At 43.0% G+C, this 14,495-nt stretch overlaps 4 protein-coding genes across 4 annotated transcripts; 2 read left to right on the forward strand and 2 right to left on the reverse strand.

Annotated features, from left to right (window-relative positions):
- Positions 1 to 271: 271 nt before the first annotated feature.
- Positions 272 to 2,527, forward strand: PCOAH_00013800 (Uncharacterized protein; the record flags this gene model as incomplete). Its single annotated transcript, XM_020058189.1, has 7 exons — positions 272 to 446; positions 605 to 801; positions 926 to 1,675; positions 1,809 to 1,850; positions 1,989 to 2,076; positions 2,199 to 2,268; positions 2,476 to 2,527. 7 exons carry the CDS (start codon positions 272 to 274, stop codon positions 2,525 to 2,527), a joined length of 1,374 nt encoding a protein of 457 aa, XP_019913690.1.
- A 247-nt stretch (positions 2,528 to 2,774) lies between these two features.
- On the reverse strand, positions 2,775 to 4,929 carry PCOAH_00013810 (Uncharacterized protein; the record flags this gene model as incomplete). The annotated part of the gene is made up of 2 exons (XM_020058190.1): positions 2,775 to 4,042; positions 4,110 to 4,929. The coding sequence occupies 2 exons, from the start codon at positions 4,927 to 4,929 to the stop codon at positions 2,775 to 2,777; spliced, it is 2,088 nt and encodes a 695-aa protein (XP_019913723.1).
- A 932-nt stretch (positions 4,930 to 5,861) lies between these two features.
- On the forward strand, positions 5,862 to 6,859 carry PCOAH_00013820 (Uncharacterized protein; the record flags this gene model as incomplete). The annotated part of the gene is made up of 5 exons (XM_020058191.1): positions 5,862 to 5,996; positions 6,110 to 6,166; positions 6,292 to 6,350; positions 6,563 to 6,682; positions 6,781 to 6,859. The coding sequence occupies 5 exons, from the start codon at positions 5,862 to 5,864 to the stop codon at positions 6,857 to 6,859; spliced, it is 450 nt and encodes a 149-aa protein (XP_019913754.1).
- Positions 6,860 to 8,071: 1,212 nt separating this feature from the next.
- Positions 8,072 to 11,038, reverse strand: PCOAH_00013830 (Asparagine-rich antigen; the record flags this gene model as incomplete). Its single annotated transcript, XM_020058192.1, has 1 exon — positions 8,072 to 11,038. One exon carries the CDS (start codon positions 11,036 to 11,038, stop codon positions 8,072 to 8,074), a length of 2,967 nt encoding a protein of 988 aa, XP_019913787.1.
- Positions 11,039 to 14,495: the final 3,457 nt, after the last annotated feature.

Genomic DNA, 14,495 nt, shown 5'->3' on the forward strand with positions numbered 1-14,495 from the left:
GGCAGCTCGCTTAGTAGTATGTCCTCCACTTGTTAGTGGGACCCCCACCCCATAAGGGGCAACTGCAGCAGATTCGGGCGAAAGGAAACGTGGACCAGATTTACACAAAAGTGTTGCTGTCCAGGATTAGTGGACTAGGTGCCCCCACGGGAGTGTCTCTTCCGTGTGGTGGAGAATGCGTAAAACTGGACCGCCTTCACCGTCATCATTGTCAGCGGCGACCTTATTACCCTTCCCAATTATTGCTACCCATCAAAGGTTACACGCATAAATGATGGGGGCACTAAAGGCGGACCCGCCGGAGGGAACCGCGCAAACGATAAGAAGCCACGTTTATCGGAAGGAGAGAAAATGCTGCATCTGCATGGTGAGCGATTTTTTCTACCCAAACTTGGGGGGAATAGAAACGCACATATTTGAATTGTCCAAGCAGTTAATAAAGAAAGGTAATCTCTGAAAGAGGAGTTTTGGAGAGACTACCACGCCATATGGGTTACAGCACTGCGGACGGCAGAGGGATGCTCCTTCCTGAGGGGTAGCTATTACAGAGACAAGTACACAGAGCAAGTTAATGATATGCTACCACCTTCCCCCCTCTTGGCAGGCTTCAAAGTAATCGTAGTGACCCACTGCTACAACAATCGACACGGAGTGAGATGGATGGGCAACGGCATTAAGGTGTATTACCTTCCCTTCGAAACATTCATGGACGTGGTGACCTTCCCGAACATAGTAGGGACGCTTCCCTTGTGCAGGAACATTTTGTACAGGGAGAAAGTTGACATAGTCCACGGACACCAGGTTCGTCACCTGCGACGATGGCCTAGTTGCGCCAGTCAGGCATATCTTAGCGGGGGCCCCCCCAACATAGGCACACATACACACGTGCCTACATACATTCACATGTGTGTGTTTCCCCCCCCAGGCGACGTCCGCCCTGGCGCACCAGTTCATCCTGCACGCAAAATCCCTTGGCCTAAAAACAATCTACACGGACCACTCGCTCTACAGCTTTTCAGACAAGGGGTGCATCCACGTTAACAAACTGCTGAAATATTGCATAAACGACGTCGACCATTCTATTTGTGTCTCTCATACGAACAGGGAAAATCTGGTTCTAAGGACGGAAATCAATCCTTACAAAACATCCGTCATAGGTAATGCACTGGACACAACAAAATTCGTTCCTTGCATAAGCAAACGACCAAAATTGCCAACAATAAATATTATTGTGATTAGTCGACTGACGTACAGGAAGGGAGTCGACCTGATCGCCAAAGTAATTCCTCTCGTGTGCCACAAGTACCCTTTTATCAATTTTATAATTGGTGGAGATGGACCGAAAAGAATTCTCCTTGAAGAAATGAGGGAAAGAAACCACCTGCACAATTCAGTTGTTCTTTTAGGAAAAGTGAAACAGGAGAATGTAAAAAATATTTTACAAAGGGGACATATATTTTTAAATGCTTCTCTAACGGAGGCCTTTTGTATAGCCATTATCGAAGCGGCTAGCTGTGGACTGTTGGTCATTTCGACTGACGTCGGAGGTATCTCCGAGGTGTTGCCACACGACATGATGATTTTAGCCAAACCCAATCACATCGATTTATGCACAGCGGTTGACAGTGCCCTGGAGAGGTTAAAGCACGTCGACTCGCAGTCCTTCCATGAACGGGTACTCCACTTGCGCCACCCCATATGTACAATAACGTCCCAACCGGGGGGAAAACACAAACTCAGACATAGCAATAACCCCTGAAAAAGAAAAAAAAAATACCCCCCCCAAACAACAACGCCCCCCTTTGCAGCTAACCAAAATGTACTCGTGGGAAAAGGTCGCCGAGAAGACGGTACGGACGCATGTGTGTGTGTCATCACGTGGAAGGAGGGTCACCACATTTGTGCATGTGCCCGCTCCTGCAGTAAACTACGCTCAACATATTCTGCAAGGAGAAATTTCACTGACTTCCATCCCCCTTACATCGCAGGAAAAGGTCTACATGGACGTGCTTTCCTACGCGAACCCGACCATTCTGAGTAGGATCAAGAAGATATACGACATAAACACGGTTTTTAGTAAGCAACTGAGGGGTGATCGGGTGTAGCGGGAGGAGAGAACATGCCTTCTATAGTAACCCCCCCCCAATTGGAATGATCTCCCCGCAATGATTCATTCGTCTGTTTCCACTTTTTTCAAGGTAAGGTGTACATTTTCATAATAATGTTGAGTTACATAAGCTGCCGGTTGCTGGAGTGGCTCAAGCCGAGGTAAGGCGATCACCTGGAATACCCCCGACCTGGGTGTACACCAAGGGCATACAATCACAATCACGCAGAAGTGTTCATGTGGATAACCCCCCACATACATATGCACATAAATATGCTCCCACGTTGCTCCCGTGGGATGGTCTTGTTGCCAACTTCGTCTTCGTAATAAATTCCCCCCCCACGCACACACTTTATTTTCCCCATCAGGGAGGACATCGAGGAGGCCATCAGCTTTCCCCACTTCATTGAAGAGGATTAGCCGCCGCAGTGGAAAAACGGAAATGTGACGACCTGGCGATGGTTACGTACAGAATATAGCAGGGTTCCCATCTGCAACTTTCCCCCTACCCCGTGTGTACCCCCGCGGTGGAACAGTATGCCTCCGAATGAAACAAAAAAAATGAGGCACTACTACAACACAAGGGGGGAAGAGGTGGGACAATGAAATGCTCACCTCCAGATGATGATGCCCCCTTTGCCAATCTCCCAGTCCATGCAGGTTTAAACTACGCCTGCGACTCCAGCAAGTTAAACTCGTGCTGAATTATCTTATAGTTAAGCACATAGTTAATGTTGTACTGGGCTCTGTACTTGAGGGGAAATTGCCTGTACTTCATATCCATGTAGTTAAGCAGCAGCACTTCGTAAAGCTGGTTGGTCAATTCGAGGTACCCATGTTCATAGTTGTAGTGAATAATGTTCACGTCAATGAGACCAAGCAAAATGGGGTTATTCAGGTTTATTATATTTTTACAAAAAATTTTTTTTTTTTTTAAAAAGTATTTGATGGCTTCAAAAATGGTGAAGTAGAATTGGATATACGTTAGTCCTTCCTTCGTTGTTTCTTTTTCAACTTGTTGTCCTCCCTCCCCCTGTGTGGAGCTTCCGCTCCTCTTTAACCGTTCAACATTTGGAAGGCTAAAGAAAGTGCGTACTTTCCTCTCGAAGTCGAGGATAAATGTGTGTAAAATATTCTCATGTATATTTTTTAAAAATTCCTTCTGCTGCTCCAACTTTCGATGTTGTACAATTTCTTCGATGGTGTTACTCCTTACGTTGACTTGCCCCTCTTCATCCATGTCGTAAGTAACGTTTTGTTTTTTTTCCGCTTCAATTTGGTTCCTCATTTTGTCTTCATCAAACTGGCTGTTCAGATCATGTAACCCTTTACAAACTGTTTTTACTAAGTGGGCATTCCCCCCTATGATGTCGTAAATACACTTGACCACCTTTTCGTTCTTCACATAATTAGGAATGACTAAACACCTGACCATGTCGTAGGAAAGTTCGTTTATTTCGATTAGATGTTCCCTTATGAGGTGATACTTCTGCAGCTCCTTCTTCGTCAGGTTGTGAGTATTGGGGGGGAAGTCACTCTCCCTAACTAGGTTCCCATTTATTTGCGGTGATTTCTCTGCACCGTCGCCAGTGCTACCACCGTGTCGAACATTGCCAACATGCCTCACCACCAGGTTATTAAAAACGAACACAAACTTCATCATCTCTATATTCTTAATGGAGTGAAAAATGACCGGGACGTTGTGCCTGTCCACATTTTCTTCACACCATTTGGCAAAAAAGTGGAAATTCCGCGCGGGCTGAGGACCCAAAAGGAAACAATGCAAATTATAAAAAATGAAACAAAAATTGTATCCATATTTGCTTCGTAAAAAGTTAATTAAAGACAAAAAATAACCATAGAGGAATAGTCCACTAGAAAAATTGGTAAGAATTCCCTCCGAGTTGTTCATACAATACTGGTATTCTTCACACTCTGCCAACATTTTTAAAAAATATAAAAACGCGCTGAATTCATTTAACTCATGTACAAAACATTTTACGTTTAATTTTTTTCAAAAGGATGTTTAAAAAGGAAAGAAAATTATCACACGTGTAGTTGTTCTTTTCCAACAAGTTTATCCACTTGGCGATGTTCTTCCTGTCTTGGTCATTCAAATAATCATACATTTGTGGGGTGTTTAATATGTGTTTGAATAGGACTGGGAATTTCGCAAAAAGGGCGTCTCCCCCATCGTTTACTCTTCCCCCCAAGATGAACTGCTCATAAATATTGCTCATCTTTATCTTTCCACTTGCCACGTCGCTGTTTACTTCTTTCATCAATTTGTACCTTAGGAACTCTTCCAACTTGTGTAATTTCACGGAGAAGGGGATGATCGATTCGTTTTGGTTTACGTCTTTAAAGTCGTACTCGAAAAAAATACTTCTTCTGCTTCCTTTTCCTTCTCCATGAAGATGCCCCCCGTGGTGGGGAACACCATTTGGCTCGCTCCCCAAATGGGACTGCCCTCTTAAAAACACGTCCTTCGCCTTTTGTATGAAAAACTTCTTCCCCACACCTTCCGCCCCCAAGACAAAGTAACAAGGGTAGGGGGATCCCCGACCCCCTCCTCCGTTACGCTTATTAGTAAAATTCTCCTCTCCAAAAATGTTCATAATTCTTTTTATATAATCCTGCCTAACAACCGTTTTCCACGTTTCCTTAAAGCTATCCTTCTCCTTCTGTACGCATCTTTGCCCGACATTTGTGCTGTACTCAAAATGGTAGAAGTGCCATTGACCCTTCTTCCTCTTACGGGGCGTCATTATCCTCCCCAGCTTGTTCATTTGTCTCACCAATTTCTCGTTACGACACAGCATCGTGTGGCTCTCATCCAGGTTCTCCCTTTCAGTGGCCTCATCGGGCTGTATGGTCCTTCCTGCGCATACAGTATGTGCTTGTGCAGTACTTCATGCGGGACAGGCTTTCACATTTCTTCTTTTCATTACTAACAAATTGGGCGCACTTTATAAAAAGGGGGTAACAAACTTTTTTCTACATCCACATCGCGCAGTAAAGTGGAAAAAAGGATGCCAGTTGAATCGCCTCCCCACAAAGGAGAACACATTTGAAGAGCGCACACAAACTGATTTCCCTCCAACGTTCTTCGAATTTTTTTTTTTTTTTTTTTTTACAACGTAGTAAGCAAATAAAGTATGTTCCTCCTGGGCATGAGTAGAAAAAAGAAAAAAATCGCCAAACGGGTTTCTCAAAATGCGGGTAAAGGTGCACAAAAAAATTGGCAAACCAATAGTGTTGATCGTATGGTCGACCAAATCGCGTGACGCTGTTCATATATTTTCTTGCACCAGTGATGGGAACAAATTCACAACTGCGGAAAAAGGAGTAGGCACCTGGTTATGCACCTCCTTGGTGCTAATTGCTACAACGTCGTTTTTCCCATTTCGAAGGATCCCCCGATCTTTTGTGGCACTCCTTCCTCTGTGTGTATGCCGTATGCCAACACTTTGAGCACTTCACAAAAAAAAAAAAAAAAAAAAAAAAAAAAAATTCTGCTTAAAATGGTGAGACACTTTGTCAAGTCCCCTCGTTTTTACAAAATGGGGCATATTTCTAGTAGACACGTGGAATGAGCACCATTCTCCACCTTTGCCAAGTTTGTGCAACTCGCATGTGTTGCTTCCCAAATTGTTTTAACCTCCATTCGACGCACGCAAGGGAAAATACAAAAACTGAAAATATAAAAACGAAAAGTACAAAACTTTGGCCAACACCCCTGTCCACCCCCAAAATGAATGACTTCGTGCATGAAGATATCGAACTGAAACGCCGGGCGTGGGCCCTGCACTTCTCCGAAAGGCGAATCAACAACAAATTTAAGTTCGCCAAAAGGGGGAATAAAAAATACGTGACGACGTGGGTCAAGGTGTGAGGAGCGTTTCCAATTCTTCTGCGCTGAATTAGTGTCTGCGCAAGTTGATACAACAATGTATGTCTATGTGCGCCTGTTCATGCCCCCCCGAACTACACTCCACTCAGCAAAAAGACCAAACGGGTTTATTCGAAAGATGGGTGAAGAAGACACAGCTAAATGAGGTACACTTGTTTTTTGGTTTTTTTTTTCTCTCACTCTGTTCATCATGGAAAGAGCAGACAGTTGAGTCATCGACCAAGATTCTTCCCAGCCTTCTCCTGTCTTCTTCCACCTATCCATTTGTTAGAAGTACAAACCGGAGGATGAACAGCTCGAAGGGAACAGCCATAAGGCAAAAATGGAGAGGTAAATTTTTAGTTTTCTTCCCACCCCTCCGTTCATCAGCCATTTTTTATTACACATGAAAAGAAATTTTTCGGTGTGTTAAAACGTTCAGTAGCTACAATGTGCGTCAGTGAAAAGGCCACCAAAAGAAAAAAAAAGAAAAGTACATATCCACATGTGTTCTCGGAGTAGATGTACCTTCATGCCTGTTGCACGCTCGACCCACTCAGCAGGGAGGACCCAAACATGACCCCCCAAAGGAACTGGACGAGGAGGAGCACCAGGATAAATTTACAAAGCATTCTTGACAAGGAGACCTACAGAAGATACTATGTTGATCCCCCGAGCGATTTGTACGTAGAAAAAAAAAAATAAAAAAATGAAAATTTTTGTAATGTGTGTGCCTCGTGTTTTCATGCGCCAACGTGTTTGCACCGTTTGAATGACGCAGCTCGGTGGAGGAAGATGAAACAGAGCAAGAGAAGAAAAAGGAAGTGAAGAAGCACGCAAGCGAACCAAACCCCAAGTGACGGATAGACAGGTCAGTTTTGCGCATGCAGGACAGGAATCCAAACCGTTCGTCGGCCACACCACCACAATGTCCCCCCAAGGAAGGGGCAACCCCTTTAAAATAAAAGAACGTGGGGCACTCCACCCCATTGTAACCAAACTGGTGCGATTTACGTAAGAATGTAAGCAAGCTTCGTACACATTTGGGGGATTCACCTGAACAGAGCCCTGTCACCATTCGTTCGACAGTGGGAGCCAGGAAAATTGCTCACTGCATTTCATCTCTTCCAACATGCGTACTCATTTGTGCAAAAAAAAAAAAAAATTAACAAAGTAGCCGCAGAATAGCATTATATGACTTACCATGACTGTACGTGAGCAAAACAGAAAAAACTTAATATATACAAGCAGGTGAATGCTCCCAAGTACAGGGACGGGGAGTACTTCATCATTGCCTTTTATTGCCTCCCCAAAAAGCCTCTGGACTACATGGACAGATTGAAGTTAAAAAGAAAAGGGACACCTATAAGTCACAAAATTCTACATTCCACGTGTTGGACACACCTTGCTCACTTGACTCATATTTCTTCGTTTCCCGAGGATCAAATTAAAATTAAATAATTCACAGATGGTGAAATTTTAAACTGAAAAATGGGTGAAACAAAAAGGAACAATCTGCGGCATGGCGAGGGTGTTCATTTGTTTGTGTGTTGGTGGGGGGATAATAAATCTCAAAAAAAAAAAAAAAAACGCACAATTAAGGGTAGTGTTAAAACGCAGGCGTAAACGCAAACGCAACACAGGCGCTGAACACGATGGGTGGGTAGCACATCGTGATGTGCGCAAATGAGCCCTCCATGTTTACTTAAAAATGGAAGTGGGCATTTTCCTGAACTGCGCGTGTATACATGTGGGGAACGTCGGGGGTGGATATGCGTGGACATACATCTTGTCCTGTGTATATACACTGGCATAACCCAACGCTTGATGAAAAAAAAAAAGAGTGATGCGCGGAATGGCAATTAAGAAGGAGAATGAAAAAAAAAGGGTAATAAATTGCGTTATAATGAAGAAAAGAAAAACATATTAACATGGTTTGAATAACCTAATTTGAGTGACCTACGTGGGGTAAAATAATCCAAACGATCAACACACACTCGCATGTGCAACACGCCTGGACGCTCCAGCAGACCCAGCTACCATTTGTACGTTGAAAAAAAAAAAAAAAAAAATTACATAATATTTTTGCTGGTTACCAACTTTTTCCACAACAAATTAACAAACTCGTCAGACTGCAAAGTCTCCTTGATGACGTTATGGATGGTGTTCCTACTCAGAAGGATGCTCCTGTTTTTGTAGTCCTCCATGCCACTGTAGCTGTCCGTTCTTTCGTCTTCATACTTGAGCAGCTGCTTATCGTGGGGGCTGTACCCAGGGTGGTTATTCATCCTTGGCATTTCGCCCTCATCAAATGGGTTGTTGTGGCTGCGCTTATCGAGGTGGCTTCCAACATGGCTCCCAACATGACTGCCCATCCGGTTGGTCACTCGATGGTCACTCTTCTCCCTCCTCTCTCCACTTCCACCAGCTCTTTGCATCTTCAACAGCATGTCATACGAATCTGTGTTGAACTCGTTAATGCTATCATGAACCCCGTGGTAATTTACACCGTCACCCCCCAGGACGTGATTCGTTCTGTCTGCTTTTTGCTTAATAATATCAAGCAAAGCGTTGGTCATATTTTTCTCATCGTCCATAGTTCCATTACTCACTTCGACTTCTTTGCTGTGCAGACTTTCGATGGAGTTGTTCTGAAATGACGGTCTACCCAGGTAGGCTTTCTCCACTGGGTGGTTGTTGGTTACGCGTTCTTCACTAGAGTCTGATTTTCCTTTTGCGTACTTCATGGCCTTCCCGTTTATCTCTTCCGCGGAAAGGGGGAGCATCTGCAGGTCGTTCCCTTGGGGGTGATTCATCTGCATGCCGTTAATTGGCACTCCATTCATGACCATCCCATTCATCTGCATTCCCCTGAGCTGCATTTCCCTGAGTTGCATCTCCCTAAATTGTAACTCCCTCATCTGCATTTCCCTAAGCTGCAGCCCTCTCTTTTGCATATTGGCCTCGAACTCTTTGTCGCCAAGCGCGTTACTAATCTGGGTCATTCCTGCGCTATCACCACTAGCAACGGCGCTGATACTACCATTCGCATTCGCATTCGTAACTGCATTTCCATTTGCACATCCGCCAGCGGGTACTTCCCCACTTGCGCCCTTCTTCTTCTTTTTCTTCTTCTTATCCTCCACCTCGTCCTCCTTCACGTCGCCGTTCTTGCTCAACCCCAGTAGATTCATGATGGCTTCTCCCCCGGAAATGGCGCTGCCCTTGTCATTCGGGTGGACGGCACCACCACCACCTCCCTTGGGTTCCACAACAGGGTTGTTCGTTCCACCTACACTACCCCTTGGCATATCTTCGCTCTTTCTACCCTCGTAAAAATCGTTCCCTGGTAACTTTTTCATATTATCCTTTCCCTTTTCGACGCCCGTTTCCCCTTCCATGGGTAGCCCCTTAATGAGATAGAGCAATTTCCTTCCAACCTTGTCATTAAAGTCGACGTTGTTTTGTTGCGCCACCCCTTTCACATTCGAATCGCATCCACCGAGGCCTTCCTCCCCAGGCGCATCCTTCATTTTGTTTTTCTGTCCAATGGCCTCCATCCCATTCACGCCTCCGCTTCCACCCCCACTAGACTTATATAAGTGCTTCAAATAATTCCCATAAATGGCGTTGGCAGCTCCTGGGGGTATATGTCCACCCTCACCCGCGGGCAAATTCATCTTTCCATATAAGTTCTCTAGCTTACTATTCCCCATTAATTCAAAATTCTTCTCATAATCGTTATCCCTGCCATTTTCTGGTGCCATCATGGGGATGACGTTCTTAGCATTTGCCTTTCTCTGTACGTTGTTATCCCCACCGCTGACCACCCCTGCGTGGTTCATCCCTCCTTTGGGAAGTTCCTCTTCGTGTCCATTCATTAGCATATTCTTGGACGAAGAATCATTCGGCTTCGCCCCCATAATTCCTCCTATCGCAGTTCCCTCGTTAACGCCATTTTCCCCTTTGGACAGTATAAAGTTAATATTTTTACTGTTTACGTAGCCGACATTGGCGCCAATCGCAGGACCGCTAATGTCCGAGTTTCCCTGATTAGCGGTACCACTGACGAAAGGAGCATCCTCCCCCCTGTCCACTAACTCTTTCAGCATATTATATATCTTCTCCTTTTCCTCGGTGCTATAAAACCACAAGCTGTAGGTACTTTTCAAATTACTCTCTTCATTATGTATTCGATAAAAAATATAATTCTGATCTGTGGACAAGTTGATACGTCCGTGAATGTCTTGTACTAAATGATTTTCGTTTTTTTTGTTTGTAATTATAAGTCGGTACGTTGGTTTTATGGACCTCCTAACAATATAAAGGAAACCTTCAATGTCCGCTCGAACCCATTTTAGTTCATCTTCCTTCATTTTGTACACTGTCACAAATGAGGATTTCATGATTATTTCTGTGATATATATATCTATACTTTTGAGCATTTTAAAACATATTTTTTCTCTCAACATACTAACTTCTTCGTTTAGTTTTTCCTCCTTATTTCCTTTCCGTCCTGTGTTTTGGCTTCTACCTCCATTTGCGTGACTCAAATTGGCTCCACTAGGGTTCAACCCAATGGTGTTATCCCCATTCCCTTTTGTACCACCGGCATTGTTCGTGAAAGCCTGATTACTCCTCCCGTCACCATGTGCACCACTATCCTCCCCGTGACCCGCACCCTCCATGGTACCTTTCATTTTTTCCTTGTACTCTCCAACTTTCTTCGGGCCGTACGCGTTATAATCATACGGATAGGCGTTCTTGACATATTTTGCCGCCTGCGCATGGTGGGGGTTTCCTCCGCCACTATTCTGGGGGCCACTCACCACGGTGCTATTCGTTGCGCTATTGGCGACCTTACCGGCGGGGGGCGCCTCCGCCCGACTCTTCTTCCCATCCGCCGGAGTACCTCCTCCTGGCACTTTTCCACCATTCTTGGACTCAGTAAAATTGTAGGAACCATTCATATCATAACGGTTCACACGGCTTTTCACCTTGCCGTAGCTAGTGGCCGCGGGGATATTTTTTTTTTTCATTTTGCGTAGATGGAAATTTAATGGTGTACACGGGCTGGAACGAATATAAATACGCCCATGTAGTCACAAAGGATGGAAAGGTGTACAATAAGACACGTGCCTGTGATGGCCTCCTCGTACAAGTGGACGATACTGTGTGCGCTACTATGTAGATGCACACACGCCAACAGGTACATATACACGATGCCCCAACGCGCGGGGGAGCATGTACAACTTCACACACACGTTCAAATTAAAAGGGTGATAACAAATAAAAAATAAAAAAAGGAATAAAAGGGGTGAAAAGGGGTAAACAGGCTAAATGGTGATAAAACGGGGTGTACACAATGCACAAAAGAATGCAAACAGCAATGCGTTCATGTTTTCTCCCCGCACGACAGATTACGATACGGGTTCATACATGTACGCACAGTTACGCTTAAAACATTCCTGCATATGCATGTCAGCGTGAGTGCAACTACCTACAGTAGCTGCAGTTGCGAGCTTTAATTACTTGATTGGGAAAGAAAGGTGGGGGTTAAGAAAAAAATAAAATAACTCCCCGAAATTATATTGCAAAAGCAACAGGGCTATACGTGGCAGCGCGGTGAAATGGAAAGGGGCGCATCAAAAGGAGCGCTTACATTAAATGCTGTGTAGCATATGGTTAAAAAAAAAGGGGGGAAATCCGTAAGGTATGATTACATATGCCATATAATGCATACCGTATATAAATTTACTTATCGCGATAAGTGTATGCCCATACGCTCAAACGTACGTATGCTGATGCGAACAAACGCGCCTTCATTCGTGTTCGTGCGCTCATACGAACATATGATGCTTATGGATATAAGCTGCTGAAGGGGAAGAGAAGGGGATGAAAGCTCTTTAATGAATTAACTGAACTCGAACGTGGTGAAAGAAAAAAAAAAAAAATGACAAAAAAAAGAAGGAAATGGAAAATGAAAAGGCAAAGTAAAAAGGGGAATGAAAAGGCGAAATGGAAAAAGTAAAAAGGAAGAGGGGAAAGAAATTCGAATGGGTGACTATAGAGGGTCTATTTAAATTATATCAAAGGGAAAAATAAACAGTAAAAAAATGAAAAGGTAATAGAATGATAAAGTGAAAGCGCGAAAAAAAAAAACACATGATTGATTCATCCATAAGCGCATAAAAGCACAAACGCTCAAGCACTCAAACACGCGAACAATCAAAACACGCAAACACGCAAACACGAAAACGCTAAAAAGCATAAATGAGGGTTTATATACAAAGTAGCATTTATTTCGTCCTTAAATGAGAACTCCTCATAATTGCTCAAATGATACGGTAATGCAAATCCTGCAAAACTAATTCGTATGTACCATTAAGTAGACCTTGTTCAATTTAACAGAAGAGGAAAAAAAACTGGCAGAAAAAAAAAAAAAATTAACGGGTGGAAGGGAAAAAGAAATTTTTATCATATGTACGCACTTGTATTATTGTATGCATACCTGTCACCTCCTTGGAAATGGAAAAAGCGCGAAATTGAAACGGGACGCGTGGTGTACGGCGCGTAGAAGGAGGTAAAGAAATCCCCCAAAACGTAAAACGAAAAAAAAAAAAAAAAAAAAAGCGATAAAACCAAACGCGAGAAGAAAAGCGGGTAAATGGAACGCAAAAAATAAATGACTCCAAAATGATGCGACCTATCCTAAAGGCTAGAAGCTTACATATACAATGGCATGACACTAACATGTATTCTCCTATGCGCTTATGTGCGTATGCACGCGGGTGGTGAACACACACAATTGTATGAAAATGGTATGCGTGCATACCTCTGCATAACGTATTCTGTCAGGGAGGCGTTCCCCTCAACGGGAAGAAGAGGAAGAAGAAGAAAAAAAGAAAACACCTTTTTTGTAGCCACCGGCGGGCGGCATGTACACACGTATTTCTAGCTAACCCACGTCACATACCCCCCTTCGCTCACTCGATCGCGCATATGAACATATAACGACTTAAACATTTTCTCGCATCCCTAAGCTTGGCACACTTGTATTTTTTCCCACTCTGTTCTTATCACCTCTTTTTTTACTTTTTTTTTTTTTTTTTTTCACTTCCAAGGTGCATTCGGTTCAGCTACAGCTTTAATAACCATATTAAGTGCAAAAAAAGAAAAAGAAAATGCTCTAATATAAATTTGTCACAGAGAAAAAATTGCAAAAAAAAAAAATGTTCTAAATGAAGTTGTCAAGAAAAATGCCCTAATATAAATTTGCCGCAGAAAAGTGCAAGTATAATATTAGTCAAAAAAAATTGTCCAAAAAGAAAAAAAAATGCGCTAATTATAAATTTGTCACAGGAGAAATTGTCCAAAAAAAAAAAACAACAGGGGGCTTATTGCCAAAAAAAGAAGGGGGGCTTGGCTTACACTGCTTTTACTGCTTTTTTTTTTTTTTTGCACGGAAAGTTGTCCATTTCTAGTGCCCACCAGCAGATCACATGTATCACTTATGCGCTGCTCTTCTCCTCCGCGTAAAAAAAGTGTGTTCTTACCAAAAAAAAAAAAAAAAAAAGAACGGAACTGTGTGTACAATTACACAAATTTTTACACCATGTCACACATGTGTCTGCTGCTCTTCTCCTCCGCAAAAAAAAAAAAAATGTGTCTTAAAAAAAGAGAGTGTTCTTACAAAAAAAAAAAAAAAAAAAAAAAGAAGGAAGAAAGGAGGGAAGATGATGTCATTGTAACCTTGTACACTATGAACTGTGTGCGTAGTGTTTTTTATATCACCCTTCCGAAGAGGTAGAGAGGGAACATTACACATTTAATGGTATATTCCACAATGTGTTGTTACATACAATGAAACGTCACATACGTTGATAACGTATATTTCTTCGCTGTGTCCTTCCATTATTAGCCCCTCTTCTTCCAGATGGTGGCCTACCACCATTATATACGGTAGATTCATCTGTAAAGGTGGACGCTGAATCTGCTACTGTTGACGCTTCTATTGTTGAATATAGTGTGTATGTCTTTTCTGTAGAGGCATCAAAGTCATGTTTAATTGATCGTCCTTTCCTTCTTCGTCCTCTATTGCTGCTGCTTCCGAGGAAGTTCTTTATTGTAGAAGGTAGAAGATCATACTAAGAAGGAAAAAAGAAGGAGAGAGGAGGGACGAATGAGAAGGAAGAAAGGATGAGAGAAGGAATAAAGAAAGCAGGAAAGGGGAGGGGGGGATGTGTGTAGTACATGTGTATAATGGAGCTCATCTTATATTTATTTTTTTTAAAGAAAAAAAAAAAAAGGGTATATATTTAATAGAATGTTATTATTATTTATATACTTTTAAGTGTCTCATAGTAGTAATTACCTTATGAAGGAAGAAAGCGACAGCTGCTGGTATTCCTACTAATGTAATTACAGAGGGTACAACAATGCTGGTGGTAGTGTTGCTTCCAGAGGGGGATACCTCATCTGCTGGAGGTAATGCAA

This window comes from Plasmodium coatneyi, chromosome 6, assembly GCF_001680005.1.
Source record: "Plasmodium coatneyi strain Hackeri chromosome 6, complete sequence".
NCBI classification, from domain to species: domain Eukaryota; phylum Apicomplexa; class Aconoidasida; order Haemosporida; family Plasmodiidae; genus Plasmodium; species Plasmodium coatneyi.